At 34.6% G+C, this 22770-nt stretch overlaps 3 protein-coding genes across 3 annotated transcripts; all 3 read left to right on the top strand.

Moving 5' to 3' along the window:
• The first annotated feature begins 6747 nt into the window (after positions 1 to 6747).
• On the top strand, positions 6748 to 11278 carry LOC121760221 (receptor-like protein 52). The gene is made up of 6 exons (XM_042155867.1): positions 6748 to 7422; positions 8387 to 8602; positions 8674 to 8817; positions 8945 to 9088; positions 9205 to 9345; positions 9925 to 11278. The coding sequence occupies exons 1-6, from the start codon at positions 6801 to 6803 to the stop codon at positions 11127 to 11129; spliced, it is 2472 nt and encodes an 823-aa protein (XP_042011801.1). The 5' UTR covers positions 6748 to 6800; the 3' UTR covers positions 11130 to 11278.
• Positions 11279 to 16343: 5065 nt separating this feature from the next.
• LOC121761739 (probable LRR receptor-like serine/threonine-protein kinase At3g47570) lies at positions 16344 to 20874 on the top strand. Its single transcript, XM_042157363.1, has 8 exons — positions 16344 to 17113; positions 17208 to 17351; positions 17510 to 17725; positions 17793 to 17936; positions 18384 to 18530; positions 19149 to 19220; positions 19324 to 19395; positions 19470 to 20874. The coding sequence occupies exons 1-8, from the start codon at positions 16456 to 16458 to the stop codon at positions 19748 to 19750; spliced, it is 1734 nt and encodes a 577-aa protein (XP_042013297.1). The 5' UTR covers positions 16344 to 16455; the 3' UTR covers positions 19751 to 20874.
• LOC121761740 (receptor-like protein Cf-9 homolog) lies at positions 19845 to 20874 on the top strand. Its single transcript, XM_042157364.1, has one exon. The coding sequence runs from the start codon at positions 19845 to 19847 to the stop codon at positions 20730 to 20732; it is 888 nt and encodes a 295-aa protein (XP_042013298.1). The 3' UTR covers positions 20733 to 20874.
• Positions 20875 to 22770: the final 1896 nt, after the last annotated feature.

The following is a 22770-nucleotide window of genomic DNA, read 5'->3' as shown; positions in this document are numbered from 1 at the left end:
TTGTAGGTTTGGATCGGTGAATTGCGATACTCGTTCACATACTAATGCAAAAAGTCATGAATTATTGTAAAATGAATGATGGCTAAAGGAATAAAAGAAAATTGGTGATGGTTTCTTTTTTGCAATAGTGAAACAATATGTACATACATGCCTACTATAAAATACAGTAGAAGGTAATTTTGTCCAGGATGGGACATTCAAAAGAAAAATAACCTTATCTATAATGTTTTAATAATAATATATGAGAGATAGTTTTTTTCATGCTTATATTGATTTTTGTGTGCGAATATTGGTGTAATGATAGAAGAGTATGCATATGAAGTCTAAATGTTTCATGTTCGAATCGATTGAAAAGAAGGGAAAAACCAGAACTTGTGCTTTCAATTATTAACTTATATTTTCAATTAAAAGAAATTATTAACTTTAAATGATATTCTAATGGCTACGCTTTAGAATTAAAATTTCATAATAAAATTGCAAAATATTAAAAAAGTGAATTTATTTCCAGATTAACCTAGAATTAACTCCTTTGTCAGGAGATTAATGGTTGATAGGTTCATATATGTATGCGAACCTTTCTACATGACTTATTATTCACACTTGACGAAGACTTCCTAAATCAAGTCTATGGCGTCAATGGGCAAGGTGATACTTAATCATATTAATCTACTAATAAAATCTAGGTTTAATTCTGATAATTACCTTAACTTTTTTATCTATTGAGGAGAATTATATAGATATGTCGGTCGAGTTTGTCAAATTACAATTCTTTTTCTTTTTAGAACGTGAAAACATTTGCATGGAACGTCCGAAAGATTTTCATTTGAACATCTTTAAACATCGATCAATACATGTACCTATTATTCAAAAAACAATGTTTTGAAATATTTTGTTTGCTAATCTAAGAGTAATAGTTCAATTCATTTATTTTTCCTTTTTATAAAGTGTATATTATTTCAAATATTAATGTACCCCAAAATGGAAATGCAATATTAATTTGCAAAATATTTATTAAAAGAATTTATTATTTACATTTTAACCTTGAAAACAAATTCATGGCCATTGTCATGTGATTAATGATTGATAGCTCTATTTGTATGCCAGCACTCATTAATGAGCTTGACGAAGACTTTGTAAGTCAAGTCAATAGGCAAGGTGGACACTTTTCTTATTATGCTCCTAATAAAATTTGGCCTGATAATTAACATAATTTTATTATTTATTGAATAGAATTACTATTTATGTAGGATTGATTAAAATACAAGCCTTATTTTGAGAATATTTACGGTGACAGAATAAAGTGACTGCTTTTCGCGGTGAAATTAACTGCACTGAAAAATAAAATTCAAACTATTTGAATTTTCAAGAATGGTTCAATTAATAATCCATTTTCTATTAGAATTTACTATATTGGATTTAGTTTCAAATCCTTTTGCATACGAAATAATATAAATCTGTGCTAAAACTTATTCATTTGGAAACTCTTTAGATCAGGTCAGTAATCCTTATAACATGCTATTTTTTCAAGGTGTTCAATTGTGCCTATTAAATACTACAAAGAAGATTTAGTCTTTTTTTTATTTGACAATAGGTGTTCCAAGGTGTCTTTAGTGGAATCAGATTAATCTTGCTTGATCGGATTTGCGAATTGAGACCGAAAGTCTCCTAGTGGATAGCGGGATTTGAAGCTATGACATCAAGATCACCACAGCTCTGCGCTGCCAACTGCGCTGCAACCGTTGGTAGATTTAGTCTTCTACTTGTTATTCATTTATTTAAGATGAGAAAGAAATGAAATTTTCTATTGAAAATTTTAATCCTTGTCTAGCATCGATTTGATGATAGATCATATCTCATCTAGGATAACCCTCTTTCTTATTAGGCTTTTAAGGATGGGTGACTTATTTCTACATAATATCATAGCAGATCAAATCGATGTGGACCACTTTATCCATTTCTTGGTTGCGCGTGTGAGAGTCCGATGTTCAATGTTCATTCCAGCGCACACATGCAGAACATGCAAAAGACTCCACATTCTTGTCTCATCAACTTGAAAATGGTCATTTGTCATCTATGCATTCTTAGATAGCCCTCTCTTTACTAGCGCTTTTAATGGGGTGAGTGGTACATATCTACAAGTTTAGTTGAACTTTTCAAAATATTTTAGAGTATAAAATTTTCATATTAGAATTGACAAAATAAAATTACAAATATTTAATAGCTTCGATATTCGACTTACAAAAAATTCCATCATGCAGATTATTTTCTGATAGAAATCCATGGGTTCATCCTAAAACCAATTGGTGATAGGAGGAGGGGCCCATGAGACTTCTATACTAGTTTCAGTTTTCTCTTGACACCGATGTGGGACATTTATATGTTATATTTTTAGTTTCAATTGCCAACACCCTCCCTCAAACCCTTCAAGGTGAACTTTGGAGGGGTTGGACTTTTTTCTAATCGATTGGACAATCGGCCCAATTTTTTTTTTTCGATCGGTTGGACCACTTGGCCCAAATTTTCAGCCCAGTTATACTGCTGGGTCAGTCATTTTTTTTTTCAGTTTCAGCCCAGATATACTGCTGGGTCAGTCAATTTTAGCCCACAATCGGTGACCCGCTCTGATACCATGGAAATATATGTTTAAATTTTAACTTGTATGAACCTACGATTTACATCCTTCTATATAGTAGAGAGGCTCTACAAAATAAGGTAAGATTTACCCTAATTCTAATTACCTTATTACACGGTAATCACAATCAATCTCATATCTTCGTGATTATTTGCTCGTGATTTGATTCTCCATTGATTTCTTTCCAACACCCCCCCTCAAGTTAAGTAAGGGGGTCATCCAAACTTAACTTGCCCAATACTTCATGGAAACTTCTGGAGTCCACTGCTTTGGTAAGGATATCCGCTAGCTGGTCTTCTGATCTGACAAACGGTAGTTCCACAACCTTGGCTTCAATGTTGTCTTTGATGAAGTGTCGATCTACTTCAACATGTTTCATCCGGTCATGTTGCACTGGGTTCTCGGAAATGCTGATGGCTGCCTTGTTATCACAGAATAGCTTGCAGGGTCCGGAAGGCATCAACTCCAACTCGGTCATTAGCCTTTTTAGCCACAGGATCTCGGTCAATCCACTCTTGATTCCTCGAAATTCTGCTTCAGCACTTGACAAAGCTACCACCTTCTGTTTCTTGCTTTGCCAGGTGACCAAATTTCCACCAACGAATGTGAAATACCCCGTCGGTTGACTTTCGATCATTCGGGTTTCCAGCCCAATCGGCATCTGTGAATCCAAATATGTCCATATGACCATGCTTCTTAAACATCACTCCATGTCCCGGAGTTCCTTTTAGGTATCGAACGATCCGCAGTGCTGCTTCCAAATGAGCTTCTTGGGGTTTGTGCATAAACTGACTCACCACTCCAACTGCGTATGCAATGTCAGGTCTCGTATGGGACAAGTAAATTAGCTTACCAACCAAGCGTTGGTACCTTGTGCAATGCGTAGGCTCTGCTCCTTCTACTATCTGTAGCCCATGATTCTGCACCATAGGGGTATCTGCTGGCTTACAATCCAACATCCCTGTTTCTGCCAATAAGTCGAGGACATACTTTCTCTGGTTAATGAAGATTCCCTTCTTTGATCTCAAAACTTCTATTCCAAGAAAGTACTTCAACAATCCAAGATCCTTCATCTGAAATTCTGAAAAAAGGTTATGTCTTAACATCTTGATTTCTTCCTCATCGTCGTCGGTGAGGATCATATCATCTACATAGATGATCAGGCAGGTGATCTTTCCCTCCCTCTTCTTCAGAAACAGCGTGTGATCAGAATTACTTTGTTTGTACCCGTACTTCTTCATTACTTCGGTGAATCTCCCAAACCATGCTCGAGGTGACTGTTTCAATCCGTACAACGTCTTCTTGAGTTTGCACACTTGTCCACCTTTGAAGTCTTCAGAGAAACCCGGTGGGGCTTCCATATATATTGGTTTCGAGAGTTCCCCATGTAGAAAAGCATTAGTAACATCAAACTGGTGCATGGGCCACTCTTTGTTAGCTGCAATAGAGAATAGGACTCGGATAGTGTTCATTTTGGCAACTGGGGAGAACGTCTCTGCATAATCGACCCCATACGTTTGAGTGTATCCCTTGGCTACTAACCTCTCCTTGTATCTCTCAATCGATCCATCGGGTCTCCTTTTGATGGTGAAGACCCATCTGCATCCTACGGCTCGCACACCTTCTGGTTTGGCACATACGTCCCATGTCTTGCTTTTCATCAGGGCATTCATTTCTACCATCATCGCTTTTCTCCAATGAGTTATCTGCATAGCCTCTTCTGCTGTTTGAGGTATCTCTTCTTCTTCATATAGGGCGGTTGTGAATGCCCTAGCCATTTCATTGAGATTGGCTTTAGCAAGGTTTGCTACTGAATATCTGCTCTTAGTCCCAATCTTCTCCGGACTGTATCTTTTAGGCGGAATTCCTCGAGTGCTGCATTTGGGAAGAATATAACGGCCAGTGTCTTCGTCAACGGCAGTGACTTCATCTGTGTCAGGGTTGTCAGCAGTAATAGATGTACTCTTAGGTTCTGGTTCGGGAGTTACCTCAGATATCACTGGAGGAGGATTGGAGTGAAGCGTGGTTGGCTGAGGAGGATCCACAGTAGACATGACTTGCTCTGCGGTGGTGCTAGCTTGTTCTGTTGGTTCCGCCTCGAAGTTGCTTGATTGAGGCACCAACCAACTTGGGGGCCCACTTATCTCTCCTAGGCCATTCCTATTCCCACTACTCCCCCCCTGACCCCTAAGTTGGGTCGGATAAAAATATTCGCACTCAAGAAAGTTACGATTCATAGTAGTGATTATTTTCCTAGATGACGGATCATAGCATCTATATCCTTTCTGATTAATCTCATACCCAAGAAAGACACATTTCACAGCGCACGCAGAAAATTTTGTTCTTTCGTGTTTCGGAACATGCACATAGACAGAACATCCAAAAATTTGAGCGGAAGAGTGAGGGGTTCAGGGATTTTTGTTTGTTTTGAAAGAACTTGAAGGGGTGTTTTCATATCGAGTACTTTTGTAGGAAGACGGTTCATAAGATAGACTGAGGTAGCGACTGCCTCCGGCCAAAGAAACTTTGGGACATTCGAATCAAAAATAAAGCTTGAGTTATTTCAAGAAGGATTCTATTCTTTCTCTCAGCTACCCCGTTTTGTTCTGGCGTATAAGGATAAATAGATGAATTAAAATATTGTTCTAAACAAAATATATTGATCGATGTATGAAGATGTTCAAATGAAAATATTTTGGACGTGCAATGCAAATGTTTTCACGTGAAAAAGTCTAACTTTCACTAACTCATTCCACTCACATATCATTTAAGACTAATATAAATAAGTGGGACTCATATTTCACTAACTTTCTTCCATCCACTTTTCTTAACATTTTATCAAATCCGTGCACAAAACAATTGGACTCCTATTCAGAGAAAGAGAGTACTTGGTAAATACTTAAATCTTAAGAACTTATATGGCAGAATACTCTCTTGTCCATGATTAATTATCCTAAGTTGACTTGACATGATTTTTAAAAAATATAATGAAAAGTGGATAGAAAAAAATAATATAGTATGTATACTATTTTTATATAATTAGTTTTAAAATAAAATGTGAATAGATTGAGTTATAAGAGGAATGTAAAGTTCATTACCAAAATTAGGAGTAAAAAGTAAATGATACACTTAAATGTGGATCGGGATCAGCGAAAACGGAAACTTGGTACACTTAATCATGAACCGATGGAGTAATGTAAAGCGCTTAACACTGATGAATCATGATTGGCTCACCCACACGATCAACATTTCCACAACATTTAATATTCAACAACTACTTTTCTCACGCATACTAGTGTACTATTTTTTGATACAGAATTTTATCATCAAATATCTGCCACAATTGAATTGGCTCATACTTTTCGCAGGAGAAATAATGCTGTTTTTCGTCATCATCAACTTTGGAAATTTTATTTCCATTACAATTCTTCTTCCCATCACAAGAAAGGTAGTACTAGTACAATTTTCTCATGAATAGACCTCCAACAATTTTTCCTATAATCCTACCCACTATATTATATTTACAAAAGTATTATAAACATGTACACTGAAAACGTAGAAAAAACTATCAATTCATCTTTAGGATTTTGTTCACAATAGTATAACCATACATAATATTCCTCAGAAAATGATATTTAATAGAGTATGGCCTGACCTTTTCCAACTATATATCCAAATTTAAACATCTTCTACATTTTATTCTCTCCATATTTAACTCACTAAATACTACGCCTCCATATTTAACTCACTAAATACTACGCCTCATGTATCATTACTGTTGATTCATTTTGGTCATATCATATATCATTACAGTTGAGTTATTTTATTTTTGGCCAAAATTCAACACACTGAATTTCTTATTTATTCTTTCTTACTTTAATCTCACACTATTTATCAATTTTATGATTATTCATATTTTATTCTCACTTTTTTTAACTAACAAAATATTTGCTTTTTTAATCTCCATATAATAGAATGGAGGAAATTTCCTTAAAAATGTGCTAAAAATGACTGATTAACTTATCATATTAAAAAGTAGTACTAGTTCATTCGTGTGGTGGATTATAGCAAACGAAAAAGATAAAATCACATCCACGCACGTTTGAGGTCTCTATATAGTGGTAGCTCACATCTTGTCTACCCACCACACACTTAAAAATCCATCGCAATGGATAGATCTTCCCATCTCTACCTCTTTATCGTACTTCTTCAATGGCTGATTGATTATAGCTCAGCTATCTCAGCTGTTAACACTGATCGTTCTTCCCTTACCGCCTTCAAATCTCGAATCTCTTTCGATCCCCATAATATATTGACCAAAAATTGGAGTGGAGAGGGAAGTATTTGTAGTTGGATGGGAGTTACTTGTGATTCTCGATATCACAGGGTGACTCAGTTGAATATATCATCCATGGGTCTTGTCGGAACCATTCCACCAGAAATCGGAAATCTTTCTTCTCTCGTTTCTTTAGACGTGAGTGAGAACTCTTTTCACGGCCCTCTTCCACCATCTATCTTCAACATGTCAAGTTTAGAAGTTGTGAATTTGAGGAATAATAGTTTGTCTAGTAGTCTACCTCTTGATATGTGTAAATACAATCTGGATAGACTCAAAAGACTTGGTGTTTCTTACAACAAAATGTATGGGAAAATACCATCGAGTTTGGACCAGTGTTCGCAACTAGAGTTTCTTGCTTTGTACAACAACAATTTTAGTGGATTTGTGCCGAGAGAAATTGGGAACTTGACGAAGCTTCAATTATTGAACCTTGGTGCAAATAAGTTGACTGGTAAGTGTTTCTATTGACCGTGGATGGTTAAGTACTTCTATCAATGTCATTTTTTATTTAATTTTTAATTTCTATGCTCCACTTTTGAGACTTGAGAATTTACTTTCACCCTGTCGGACAATATATGTTCCACTTGAGTCAAGCACGACTTTTAAGATATTTGGAAATGCACGTGTGAATATTTAGTGGGATGCGAATCCCACTTTTATATATTAGTTCAAACACGAGTGAAGTAAGTTAGTGAAATGTGAGACTACTTATTAAATAGTGTATAGTAGTAAAAAAATAAATGAGACATGTGATGGTGAAGGGACCAAAACAAAAAAATGACACATATGATCCGACACAGATAGTACTAGCTCCCTCCGTCCGGGCCTAAGCAAGACATTTCTATTTTGACACAAGAATTGAAGTAGTGGTGTTTAGTGAATTAAATTATTGATAGTAAAGTATGAGAGAGAGTAAAGTAAGAAAGAGAAAGAGAGAAAAAACTAAGAGAGGAGATAAAGTAAGAAAGAGAAAGAGAGAATAAAGTAAGAGACATGATAAAGTAGGAGAGATGATAGGATAAAGTAGGAGAGGGGTGTAAGTTGATTGTTGCCAAAAAAAAAAGGAAACGTCTCACTTAGGTTGGGACGTACCAAAAAGGCATACATCACTTAGACTGGGACCGAGGGACTATTATTTTTATACGATCATATATGTGGATCGCATGTCATGATACTAGACCACTAACTATTGCATGATATCTATGATGTTATAAGGATTTGATGGTTAATATAGTTGGAAATTTTCTACTTGATAATTAATAACCCTATTATTACCACTAAGTTGCATGCAGAAAAATACTTGGTGCCAGAGAAGAATTAGGTGCTATATAGATAGAGAAACAGTACTCTAGTTTCATGGCAAAATATGCCTTGCCATTTGGATTTGATTTCATGCCACATTTTCAATGTGACAGGTGATATTCCAGAAGAGATTGGTCGTCTAACAAATTTACAAGGTTTGGGCATGAGTGCCAACAAGTTAAAAGGCCCATTTCCAGAAACTATTTTCAGCATGCCATCCTTGCAATCTGTTGACTTTGCCTCCAATGAACTAAGTGGACATTTATCACCACAAATTGGAAACATGACATCTCTTCTCAGAATAGGCCTTGAATTCAACAATTTCAGTGGTATATATGATTCTTCATCCCCCTTAAAATTTTCTATAAGTTACACTGAGCTGATAATTTGGGGCCTTTAGGTAACATTCCGAAGGAGATTGGCCGTCTTAGTAATTTCGAGCGGTTGAGCATGTCTGGAAATAAATTTAGTGGACCATTGCCAAAAGAAATTGGGAACTTAACAACAATGTATGGATTGCTCCTTCATAGCAATGCTTTAAGTGGTACGATCCTAGTCTCTCTCGTATTTTTACGAATATCAAATATTCTCTATTAATTTCGAAATACAAGAATGATGTAGCGTTGTACGTTGCAATCAAATTGGATTTTCAAAATTTTATTTTTGCACAGGTCATATTCCGATAGAGATTGGTCATCTTATTAACTTGGAGGAGTTGCAATTGGAAGTAAACAATTTGGATGGAACAGTGCCCAAAGAGATCGGAAACATGACATTCCTTAGCTACTTGTGGCTCAACAACAATAATTTAAGTGGTATAACTTAAGTAGTAGTAATATATTACACTTAAAGAATAATATTTGTTTGCTACACTAGAGTAATAACTTGATCCATAACTAAATGTATGTGTGGATGATTTATAATCTCACAGGTGATATTCCAAAAGGAATTTTTCGTCTCAATAATTTAGTGTATTTGAACATCGCAAGCAACCGACTTCAAGGATCATTGCCGAGAGAAATTGGTAACCCAAGCATTGAAGGTCTATGGCTTCACTTCAATAATTTAAGCGGTATGATTTTCTATCTCATTTCGCTCTTATATATTTTTTCATATAGCAGCCTTAAATTTTATCCGTACCATATAGATACAAATTTGAAATATAGTAGCCACTTTGCAGTATTATAGTATATCCTTACCATTTTTGTAACTGTATTTTAAATATATTTAGATAAATTGTAAATTCACGTAAAACTGTGTATAATATGCTATTATTATACGCCATTAAAGTGCTACACCCCTTTATATCACAATAATACATTTTTTATGGTGGAATGGTATTTTCAATTTTCATCCTATATGGAGTATATTACCATAATGCATTATTTGTGAGTTTAGTGAATCTCGTAACTTTTAAAATTCTGGCATGCTAAGTGACTGAATTTATTGACGTAACACATACATATATAAAAACTAAAGATACGACTAACTAGTTGTATTAAATGTTGTTTAAGTAGTTGAATATATTGTCCATATAGTTGTTTCTGTTTGCAACAACATAGTACATATAACGGATTTTCCCTTCTTTAATTGAATTTGTTTCCATATTGCTCAAAATATAGACTTGACACAACACAACATAAACTTACAGGTCCAATACCATCCACCTTTGTGAATCAATCCAGATTGGTTACATTGGCACTGCGTTCCAACAACTTAAGTGGAGTGATTCCACCATCCATTTGCAACTTGAAATCCCTCAAGACCCTCTATTTATCAGACAATAATTTGGAAGGAGCACTTCCAGATTGTCTGGGAAACTTGAGCACATCTCTGTTTATCCTCCATTTGAATGCAAATAAATTAACTGGACTCATTCCGTCAACATTCACAAAGAATTGCAGTCTCCAGTCAATCAATCTGAATGGAAACAAATTGGAAGGACCATTATCCCAAACCCTAGTCAATTGCAAGGGTTTGCAGGGTATTGACATTGGTGACAATGAAATACGAGATGCATTTCCCTTTTGGATGGAAAAACTACCTCAACTTCGCATTCTCGTCTTGAGGTCAAATAACTTCAATGGTACGATCGTGGTGGCTCCAACCACTGAGCAGCCGTTTCCAAAGTTGCAGGTATTGGATGTATCTCAGAATGCATTTGTTGGCTCCCTGCCTGATAGATATTTCAAGAACTTTCGAGGTATGATAGATGCCAAGGAAAATCAGACTCATGACGAAGAAAATTTGTTTCTAAACTATATAGAGGTGACACTCACAGTGAAAGGATTGGATCAATTATTGCAGCGCCTGTTGGATACCTTTACAACTATCGACTTATCCTCCAACAGATTCACTGAGAATATTCCACCTTCCATAGGGAATCTTAACTCTCTCAGGTACTTGAATTTGTCTCACAATACAATTGGAGGACGTATACCGCCATCTCTTGGAGGTATGAGTTTACTCGAGTCGCTGGACTTGTCTTCAAACAAATTGGAGGGACAAATTCCGGGTGAACTGGCAAAGCTGACATTTCTTGCGAAGTTAAATCTTTCGATGAATAATCTCAAGGGACAAATACCACAATCCACTCAACTTTCCACATTTGGTAACGAAACATATGAGGGAAATGCAGGATTGTGTGATTTTCCATTGACGAAAAAATGTGATACGAGCGATGGAAAACCATCGTTGTCGCAAGAAGATGATGATGAGTCTGGTTTTGTGAACGGATTTGGGTGGCAACCAGTTGTGTTGGGGTATGGATGTGGGTTCATAATTGGAGTTTTTATGGGCTATGAAATTATTCACTATGAAAAGCCAAGATGGTTGGCAAAAAATTTTTTTGGTTAAACCAATAGTGAGTAAAGTGCTTTAGTTGATGTTAGTTTTGTTTGTGCATGTGTATGTGTTTGTTACAGTTGTGCATGAGATACTTTAGAAAATATTTTATACGGTGATGTTGTTGTAATTATAATTAAGAATGATGTTGTTATTACTAATACGCTTATATTTCGTAATTATAACAGTGATAACACTCACCAGGCATTCTGGGCTTTTCCCTTGAAATCGATTTATAGGTATTGCAACCAAAATTAATTATAAAAGCCCAATATTAGATGCAAGCTTTAATGACTGAGAATATATAAATCATATAATAATCTTATAAATTATTGAAATTATATGCAATTAATATATTGAAAATAATCTGCATGATGGAATTTTTTGTAAGTCGAATATCGAAGCTATTAAATATTTGTAATTTTATTTTTGTCAATTCTAATATGAAAAATTTATAAACTCTAAAATATTTTGAAAAGTTCAACTAAACTTGTAGATATGTACCACTCACCCCATTAAAAGCGCTCGTAAAGAGAGGGCTATCTAAGAATGCATAGATGACAAATGATCATTTTCAAGTTGATGAGACAAGAATGTGGAGTCTTCTTCATGTTCTGCATGTGTGTGCTGGAATGAACATTGAACATCGGACTCTCACACGCGCAACCAATAAATGGATAAAGTGGTCCACATCGATTTAATCTGCTCTGATATTATGTAGAAATAAGTCATCCATCCTTAAAAGCCTAATAAGAAAGAGGGTATCCTAGATGAGATATCTTCTATCATCAAATCGATGCTAGACAATGATTAAAATTTTCAATAGAAAATTTCATTTCTTTCTCATCTTAAATAAATGAATAACCAATAGAAGACTAAATCTACCAACGGTTGTAGCGCAGTTGGCAGAGCAGAGTTGTGGTGATTTTGATGTCATAGCTTCAAATCCCGCTATCCACTAGGAGACTTTCAACCTCAATTCGCAAACCCGATCAAACAAGATTAATCTGATTCCACTAAAGACAACTTGGAACACCTATTGTCAAATAAAAAAAAAGACTAAATCTTCTTTTTAGTATTTAATAAGCACAATTGAGCCCTTGCCTAATTCAAATGCATTCATACCTCTCTATATAAACCCCGCCCCACATGTAAGCCATGCCCATTTATTTTACTCCACACCTACTATAGTGAAGCAAACCATATCCCACATCGGAAAATGAACAAGAGTTGCAAGCATATAAATGGGCTACCCCAACTCCATTAGTATGAGGCCTTTTGGGGAGTACCCCAAGAGTAAAACCGTGAGGGCTTTGCCCAAAGCGGACAATATCATACTAATGTGGAGTTCGGGTGTGCACCAACGATACCCAACAGTGGTATCAGAGCCCTGGTTAAGAGGCTGGGCCTGTGTGGCTCGGGGTTCGGTGGGTTGCGCTTGCAAGTTCTCCGATGTGGTGTGTGAGCTCGACCAAGACCTGGGGTGACCTGTAACATGGGGGCACAGACATGTGGTCTTGGTCTGGTGGTCTTGGTTTGAGGGAAGGATTGTGGTGAAGCAAACCATATCCCACATTGGAGAATGAATAAGAGTTACAAGCATATAAATGGGCTTCCCCAACTCCATTAGTATGAGGCATTTTGGGGAGTACCCCAAGAGCAAAACCGTGAGGGCTTTGCCCAAAGCGGACAATATCATACTAATGTGGAGTTCGGGTGTGCACCACCGGATCCCAACAGTGGTATCAGAGCCCTGGTTTAGGGGCTGGGCCTGTGTGGCTCAGGGTTCGGTGGGTTGCGCTTGCAAGTTCTCCGATGTGTGGTCTCGACCAAGACCTGTGGTGACCTGGTGACCTGTAACATGGGGTGGACATGTGGTCTTGGTTTTAGGGGAGGATTGTGGTGAATTGTAGTTAAGCAAATCATATCCCACATCGGAGAATGGACAAGAGTTGCAAGCATATAAATGGGCTTCCCCAACTCCATTAGTATGAGGCCTTTTGGGGAGTACCCCAAGAGCAAAACCGTGAGGGCTTTGCCCAAAGCGGACAATATCATACTAATGTGGAGTTCGAGTGTGCACCACCGGGGACCCAACAGTGGTATCAGAGCCCTGGTTCAGGGGATGGGCCTGTGTGGCTCAGGGTTCGGTGGGTTGCGCTTGCAAGTTCTCCGATGTGGTGTGTGAGCTCGACCAAGACCTGGGGTGACCTGGTGACCTGTAACATGGGGGCACAGACATGTGGTCTTGGTTTGAGGGGAGGATTGTGGTGAAGCAAACCATATCCCACATCGGAGAATGGACAAGAGTTGCAAGCATATAAATGGGCTACCCCAACTCCATTAGTATGAGGCCTTTTGGGGAGTACCCAAGAGCAAAACCGTGAGGGATTTGCCCAAAACGGACAATATCATACTAATGTGGAGTTCGGGTGTGCACCACCGGGACCCAACACCTACTTTGTGGAAGAGAAATTAACGCAGTTTTGGCCAATAAAATTCTTGACATCATTATTTTACTCCGCACCTACTTTGTGGAAGAGAAATTAATGCAGTTTTGGCCAATAAAATTCTTGACATCATTATTTTACTCGACACCTACTTTGTGGAAGAGAAATTAATGCAGTTTTGGCCAACAAAATTCTTGACATCATTTAGCATCATTAATTAGCACTATGGAAAATTTGTTTTCATCACAATTCTCCCTACCATAAAAATAAGCACCATACTTTTCTCTTAGTTAGACCTCCAAATCAACTTTTTCTTTGTTTATGAAGAAATTATAGTAATACTAGTACAAAATTAATATTGGTAGATGTCAACTTTCCATTGTCATCCTCTTGGCCCCACTTCTCACCTTTCTATCGTTTAAATAATTCTTCTAATGGAGGTTTTATCTTCGTTAGTTACGTCCATTTTTTGTAAAACTAGAGTTATTTAAAAAATATAAAAAGTAATTTAATTTAGAAAAAATAACATGTAGGATTACGACATGACTAATGAGTTTCCAAATGAATTATATTATTTCGCATGCAAAAGGATTTGAAACTAAATCCAATATAGTAAATTCTAATAGAAATTGGATTATTAATTGAACCATTCTTGAAAATTCAAATAGTTTGAATTTTATTTTTCAGTGCAGTTAATTTCACCGAGAAAAGCAGTCACTTTATACTGTCACCGTAAATATTCTCAAAATAAGGTTTTTATTTTAATCAATCCTACATAAATAGTAATTCTATTCAATAAATAACAAAATTATGGCAATTATCAGGCCAAATTTTATTAGGAGCATAAATAAGAAAAGTGTCCACCTCACCTATTGACTTGACTTACAAAGTCTTCGTCAAGCTCATTAATGAGTGCTGACATACAAATGGAGCTATCAATCATTACTCACATGACAATGGTCATGAATTTGTTTTCAAGGTTAAAATGTAAATAATATATATTTTGCAAATTAATATTGCATTTCCATTTTGGGGTACATTAATATTTGAAATAATATACACTTTATAAAAAGGATAAATAGATGAATTGAACTATTACTCTTAGATTAGCAAACAAAATATTTCAAAACATTGTTTTTTGAATAATAGGTACATATATTGATCGATGTATAAAGATGTTCAAATGAAAATCTTTCGGAAGTTCAATGCAAACGTTTTCACGTTCTAAAAAGAAAAGGAAATGTAATTTGACAAACCCGACCGACATATCTATATAATTCTCCTCGATAGATAAAAAAGTTAAGTTAATTATCAGAATTAAACCTAAATTTTATTAGTTGATTAATATTAAAAAGTATCACCTTGCCCATTGACACCATTGACTTGATTTAGGAAGTCTTCGTCAAGTGTGAATAATAAGTCATGTATAGGGGTGAGCAAAAAAACCGGAAACCGAATATCCGAACTGAACCAAACCGAAATTTTGAAATTCGGTTCGGTTTTAAAAATAAAAAAAATTCGGTTTTTCGGTTCGGTTCGGTTCGGGCGAAGAAAAAACCGAAAAACCAAAAAACCGAATTATATATATATTCTATTAATTTAATATATTATATTATATATAATATATATATTCTTTTAATATATTCTACTATATAATATATATTATATGTATTATTAATTTTATATTATATATAAATATTTTATTAGTATATATAAAATAAAATAAAATACACATATATAAATATATATTTATATTATATTTATTTTTTTCAGGTTTTTCGGTTTTTTCGGGAATTTCGGTTTTGTTCGGGTTTTTCGGTTTTTTAAGTTCGGTTTTCGGTTTTTCGGTTTCGGTTTTTCGGGTTCGGTTCGGTTTGGATTTTGAACTATATTCGGTTTTGGTTCGGTTTTGGTTCGGTTTTGGCAAAAAACCGAACCGAAACCCGAATGCACACCCCTAGTCATGTAGAAAGGTTCGCATACATATATGAACCTATCAACCATTAATCACCTGGCAATGGAGGTAATTCTAGGTTAATCTGGGAATAAATTCACTTTTTTAATATTTTGCAATTTTATTATGAAATTTTAATTCTAAAGCGTAGCCATTAGAATATCATTTAAAGTTAATAATTTCTTTTAATTGAAAATATAAGTTAATAATTGAAAGCACAAGTTCTGGTTTTTCCCTTCTTTTTCAATCGATTCGAACATGAAACATTTAGACTTCATATGCATACTCTTCTATCACTAGACCAAGATATGCACACAAAAACCAATATAAGCACGAAAAAAACTGATAGAAATCCATGTGTTTCATCTTAAAACCAATTGGTGATAAGAGGAGAGGTCCATGAGACTTATATAGTGGATTAAGCTCTTTATGTACACCAGGGATATTATTATATTCATTTTATGTTTCAATTGCCAACAAAAACTCTCTCATATATTCTTATTAAAACATTATAGATAAGGTTATTTTTCTTTTGAATGTCCCATCCTGGACAAAATTACCTTCTATTGTATTTTATAGTAGGCATGTATGTACATATTGTTTCATTATTGTAAAAAAGAAACCATCACCAATTTTCTTTTATTCCTTCAGCCATCATTCATTTTACAATAATTCATGACTTTTTGCATTATTATGTGAACGAGTATCGCAATTCACCGATCCAAACCTACAAGCATTTTTCAGAAGACTTTTTCTTCAACCCTTAAAATGTACTCCTCTTAAAACTTAGTATGTAAATAACATTTATTTCACTTTTGTCACTTCCCTATCTGCCCAATCCCTCTCCCTTCCACAGAAAACACAACCACACACACACACACACTCATATACATGTTTGAGGTATATATATTTGTATCTTGTCTACCCACTACACATGACTACTTTTAAATTCAAGCCTATAATGGATAGATATTTCCATCTCTACCTCCTTATAACATCACTCTTACTTCTTCAATGGCTGATTGATTATAACTCAGCCAAATCAGATATCAACCCTGATCGTTCTTCACTTATTGCCTTCAAATCTCGAATATCTTCTGATCCCCATAATATATTATCCCAAAATTGGAGAAACGAAAGCAATATCTGTAGTTGGATGGGAGTTACATGTGATTCTCGCTATCACAGGGTGACTCAGTTGAATATATCGTCCATGGGTCTCGTAGGAACCATCCCACCTGAAATCGGAAATCTTTCTTTTCTCGTTTCTTTAGATTTGAGCGAGAACTCTTTTCATGGTCCTATTCCCACATCTATTTTCAACATGTCAAGTTTAGAAGTTTTAAAATTGAGGAATAATAGTTTATCAAGTAACCTGCCAATTGATATGTGCAAACAAAATCTGCATGGACTCAAGAGACTTCATATTTCTTACAACAAGTTGTTTGGGGAAATACCATCGAGTTTGGAGCAGTGTTCACAACTTGAGTATGTTTCTTTGGTCAGCAATAATTTCAGTGGAATTGTGCCAACTCAAATTGGGAACTTGACATTGCTTCAAGTGTTATATATGAGTTCCAACAATTTAAGTGGTAAGATCTTATCTCCATGATATCAAGACTTCCATATTACATATGCACAAACTCATATATAATTGGATATTTATTTGGTGTAATTTACTCGCAGGTAATATTCCAAAAGAGATTGGTGGTCTTACTAATTTAGCAGGTTTGGATCTGAGCATCAACAACTTTATCGGACACGTGCCAAGGGAAATTGCGAACTTGACATTGCTTCAATTGTTGGACCTTAGTACCAACAAGTTGAGCGGTAAGATTTTATCTCATGCTCTTACTTTACTAGTTAAAAATTTAGCTAGTCTATTTATATTCTACTCCTAGTTTTTTTTCATTTTCAAATTATATTTATAGTCGTATAATTATATATATGATTGCATTTTAATTTCCTACAACTTTACAAATTGGCAGGTAATATTCCAAAAGAGATGGGTTATCTTAATAACTTACTAGGTTTGGGAATGAGTTTCAACGAGTTTTCAGGCCCTATACCTGCAACTATTTACAGCATGACTTCCTTGGAGTATTTTGACTTTGCATCGAATGATTTGAATGGATCGCTATCAAGAGATATTGGAAACATGACATCCCTTCGCAGAATAGGCCTTGAATATAATAATCTAATTGGTATGAGCAAATCACTTGTTGACGGTTAATTTGAGCTAAGTTTATGATTTCTATCATAACCCTACAGGTGAAATTCCGAAAGAGATCGGCTATCTTGCTAATTTCGAGCGATTAAGCATGTGTTGCAACAGAATTAGTGGTTCAGTGCCAAGAGAACTTGGGAACTTGACAGCCATGGTTGGTATATACCTTTCCAGTAATGCTTTAAGTGGTACGACCCCAACCCTTCATAACTTACTTTTTTGTAACGTTTTATTGCATTTATTGCTACTAAAATTAGTTTAAGTCGTTCAATTTTGTGTCGACATGAATGCATCACATTTTCCCATAATATGATACTCCCTCTATTCCTTATTAATAGAGACACCTTTTTTCAGCACGGGGTTTAAAAATAGTGTCTTAAATGGATGGTGAATAAAGTAAGACATAAAAAAGTTAAGAAAATGTTACTTTTTTCCAAAAATAGAAACTCAATTATCGTGAAACTTCTCAAGATAGAAAAATGACTCAATTAATTTGAAAATGAGGGAGTAACTACTACCATATGTCATCCATCGGATCAATCGGGTATATTGATGTTAACTCAGTATTAATGAAAATTAAAATTTATTAGTTATAAATTTTAAGCTTGCACAATGTTTCTTGTATATTCTTGCAGGTCCTATAACAAAAGAGCTAGGTCGCCTTGTTAATTTATGGGAGCTGCAGTTGCACTACAATATTCTAATAAATGGATCTATACCGAAGGAAATTGGGAACATGACATCTCTTTCCTACTTATGGCTTTCCAATAATAGATTAAGCGGTATGATATTTTCTCTTTCATTGTTATATGCTCCAAAAGAGTTATATAAAGTACTCCCTCCGTCATGCAATAGTAGTCCTATTTAGTTATGACACGAGTTTTAAGAAATGTAAAGACAAATAGGTTGATTAAGTTAGTAGGATATGAGTCCCACTTATATATATATTAGTTTTATAATAAAATTTGAGTGGAATAAGTTGATCGAATGCGGGGCTTTCTTACCCTTTATGGTAAATGTGTGTTGGCAATTGAAACTAAAAAATAACATATAACTATCCGATATTGGTGTCAAGATAAAACTGAAACTAGTATATAAATCTCATGGGTTACTCCTCCTATCACCAATTGGTTTTAGGATGAAACCAATGGATTTCTATCAAAGTTAAATAAGACTCTTATTGTAGGACGAACCGAAATGACAAAATATGACTCTGATTGTGGGAGGAAGTAATACATCATGTACATGTTTTACATAAACATACATATATTAGTGTCATAACTTCGTATTTTAAGTAGCACGATTGCATGTCTCTTTATGTATTATTGGATACAAAGTCGTACTGTATTTATTAACTCATTGGATGTTATGATTGTCCTTTTCAAAATTTGTACGAGTAGGTACTATTCCAAAAGAAATTGGAAACCTGAAACACCTCACGGAGTTATGGCTTCAGGACAACAATTTAAATGGTCTCTCTCTCTCTCTCTCTCTCTCTCTCTCTCTCTCTCTCTCTCTCTCTCTCTCTCTCTCTCATATGTCAATATGTCATTCTTGATCTCTGTGTACGAGTAGGTACTATTCCAAAAGAAATTGGAAACCTGAAACACCTCACGGAGTTATGGCTTCACGACAACAATTTAAATGGTATCATATTCTCTCTCTCTCTCTCTCATATGTCAATATGTCATTCTTGATCTCTGTTCAAAATCAATTTTCAGGTCCAATACCTTCCGCCATTGGGAATATGTCAGAGCTGACCTATTTAGGACTCCCTCATAACAAACTAATTGGAGAGATTCCATCATCCATTTGTGACTTGAGATTACTAACACTCCTCCATTTAGCAGACAATCATTTGGAAGGACAGATTCCAAACTGCTTGGGAAACTTCAATAGTTCATTGTTGGCTCTTAATTTGGGTGGAAACCAAATCACAGCCCTTCAATCAGCATTTGCAAAAGGATGCAGTCTTCAGGCCCCTTATTCTGTATGGCAATAAGTTGGAAGGAATAACACCTTCCCTAATCAACTGCCAACGCCTGGAAAGCATTGATTTTGGTGATAATGAAATACGAGGTGCATTTCCCTTCTGGATGGAAACATTCCCTCAACTTCGCGTCCTCATCTTGAAGTCTAACAAGTTGAATGGTACTATGTTGGAGCCTTCAAAGACCGAGCATCCGTTTCCAAAGTTACAAGTCTTGGATATATCAAGAAATGTATTTGTTGGCTCTTTACCTGATAGATATATCAAGAATTTTGAAGGTATGATAGATGCCAAGGATAATCTGACACGCGTTGGGAAGGATGAGCTCCAAACATTTTTAGACTTACGTGTCATTTTGAAAGGTTTGGATCAGGGATTGTCAAGATTATTGGATACGTTTACAATGATTGACTTATCTTCCAATAGATTTTCCGGGAATATTCCAGTTTCCATCGGCAATCTTAATTCTCTTAGATACTTGAATTTGTCCAGTAATACTCTCACGGGAGAGATTCCTGTATCTCTTGGGAATATAAGTATTCTTGAGTCATTGGATTTGTCATGGAACAGATTTAGTGGAAAATTTCCAAGTGATCTGACAGGGTTGACGTTTCTTTCGAAATTAAACCTATCAATGAATAATCTTGTGGGGCAGATACCACAATCTAAGCAGTTTTCCACGTTTCAGAATGATTCATACATAGGAAACTCAGGATTGTGTGGAGTTCCGTTGGCAAAGCAGTGTGAACCAACTGATAGAAAACCAGTGTTTCCTCCAGAAGATGATGATGATGAGTCAGGATTTATAGATGGATTTGGTTGGCGAAGTGTGGTTATGGGATATGGGTGTGGATTTGCAGTTGGAATTGGAATTGGTTACATGATTATAAGAAGCGGAAGGCCAAGATGGTTAGTGGAATTCTTTTTTGGAGTCGGATATAATAATAGTAAGGTGAAGAGAAGAAATAGAGCTAAAGCAACAAGAAGAAGGTGAGTGAAGACAAACATTGTGCTTTTGTATTATGTTTTGCATATAATGCATATTAAAGTATGTAATGTTGCATTTGTATGTTTGGTTACTTTTGTTTAGAAACTCATGTGATTGTACTATTGTGTGATTAAGCCCTTACATGCAATGGTGGAGCCATAATTATAGCTTGTAATGAGCAAAATTGAAAAAGAAACTGGTCTGCATGGATGCTAAAACTTTATGAAAAAAACTACTAAATCATTCCAGTTTGTTTTGTTTACATAATTTAATTGGGCTCTTTTGCATTGTTTGAGTAAACCTTTTATAGATAGGTTTTTTAATTTCAACTTTCATTATGACTTCGATGTAGGATAAATGGTTGTTTTATAGATAGGTTTTCAACTCTAAGTTTCTCTGTGATTTCGACGTGTGACAAATAGTTTTACACTTAAAAGAGAATTTTTGTTGCTTTATGTATAACTTTATATGATTCTTATATAAAATCTATGTTTAGCCTAGTGGTTAATGTGTTTTGAAAAATCATAGAGGTTGTGGGTTCAAGCCCCAAACTCAACATTTTGTTTTTAATTTTGACTTTTATGATACTTTTTCATTTTATTTGATTCTTTTTTTGCTTATACTTTTTTTCCTATAAGCATGTTTATATTTTTATGGTAATGTAAATTTAATTTAAGTAATGTAAGTATTTTATTTAAATTTATCATGTTTTATAATATATTATATTTTGCTATTTATTATATGAAAAAAAAATATTTAAATTATATATACAATTTCTAACTTCTTTTTTAAAATTATGTAATATATGTTTTGCATTTAATTTATTATTTAATTTTACTATTTATAATATGTGAAAACAAATATAAAAAATAATAACATTAAATTAAATAAAAAATAGATTTTAATTAATAGGACGACAACTAGTCCGCAACCACTGCAGAAGGAAGGGCAGAACTAGAAAATGTTCATGTGGTGACCACTAGTCCACACATTAGGGCAGACTAGTGGTCCGCCCATTGTGGATGCTCATAGGGTTGCTATTATAATTGATCAAAGATATTCTATTAGTATAACCGTACATTTGATCAATTTCCGCAATTTGATGAGACTATTCTCTTTTCTTTTTTCCCAATTTTATGGAGTATATCTATATATGTGAACGTATTATAATTATATACATGTATTATATATATCTCAAAAATCACAATACGTTAATTTAAATTTACCATTTTTTCATTTTGTATTTATTCATGAAAAAATCAAAAATAAAAACATAATACTCAGTAATAAACTAAATCATAATTAATCATGTTAGAACCATAACCACGAAATTAAAAATATATATATATATATATATATATATATATATATAATTTTATTTTACCATTACACAAAATAAAAAAAAATTGACTTAGTAATGTATGTATCTCAAATAATCACATTAACTAAGTTTACTATTTTTTCATCTTGCACTTATATATGAAAAAAATAAAAATAAAAAAAAATAAACTAAATTATAATTAATCATATTAATACTATAGGCATGAAACAAAAAATATTTATATAAATTTATTTGACCATTACACAATATAAAAAATACTTATGTATATGTATTAATGGTTAAAATTGTAATTTGAAAAGTTTTTAAATTTCAAAATTTTATTCTATTTATAAGACTATACCTTATATAGTGTAATTTCTACTACTTTTATTTATTAGTTTGTAATTAGTGGGACATACCACATCATCATTGCCAAGTGGTGTGCCGGACCACTGGATATTTTCTCTGTCAAGAATTCCGGGAATGGATCCCTTGTTGTGGAGGGGTGCACAGCAGGAGATGCTGCTCCTCACACCCCAATATTTTATAAATTTTTTTTATATTTAATTAAATAAATAAAATAAGGGGGTGTGAGGAACAGCATCATCCACCCTTTCCATGGCAAGGGATCCATTCCCCAATAATTCCATAGCGAAAACTCTATTAATTTTTTCTTGCGTAAAGTAGCTGCGGAAAATCTGGAAAATTTTTGTGGAAAAAAAT

This window comes from Salvia splendens, chromosome 13 (genome assembly GCF_004379255.2).
Source record: "Salvia splendens isolate huo1 chromosome 13, SspV2, whole genome shotgun sequence".
Classification (NCBI taxonomy): domain Eukaryota; kingdom Viridiplantae; phylum Streptophyta; class Magnoliopsida; order Lamiales; family Lamiaceae; genus Salvia; species Salvia splendens.
Note: the sequence above shows the minus strand (reverse complement) of the source record. Positions and strands in the feature narration are given on the sequence as shown.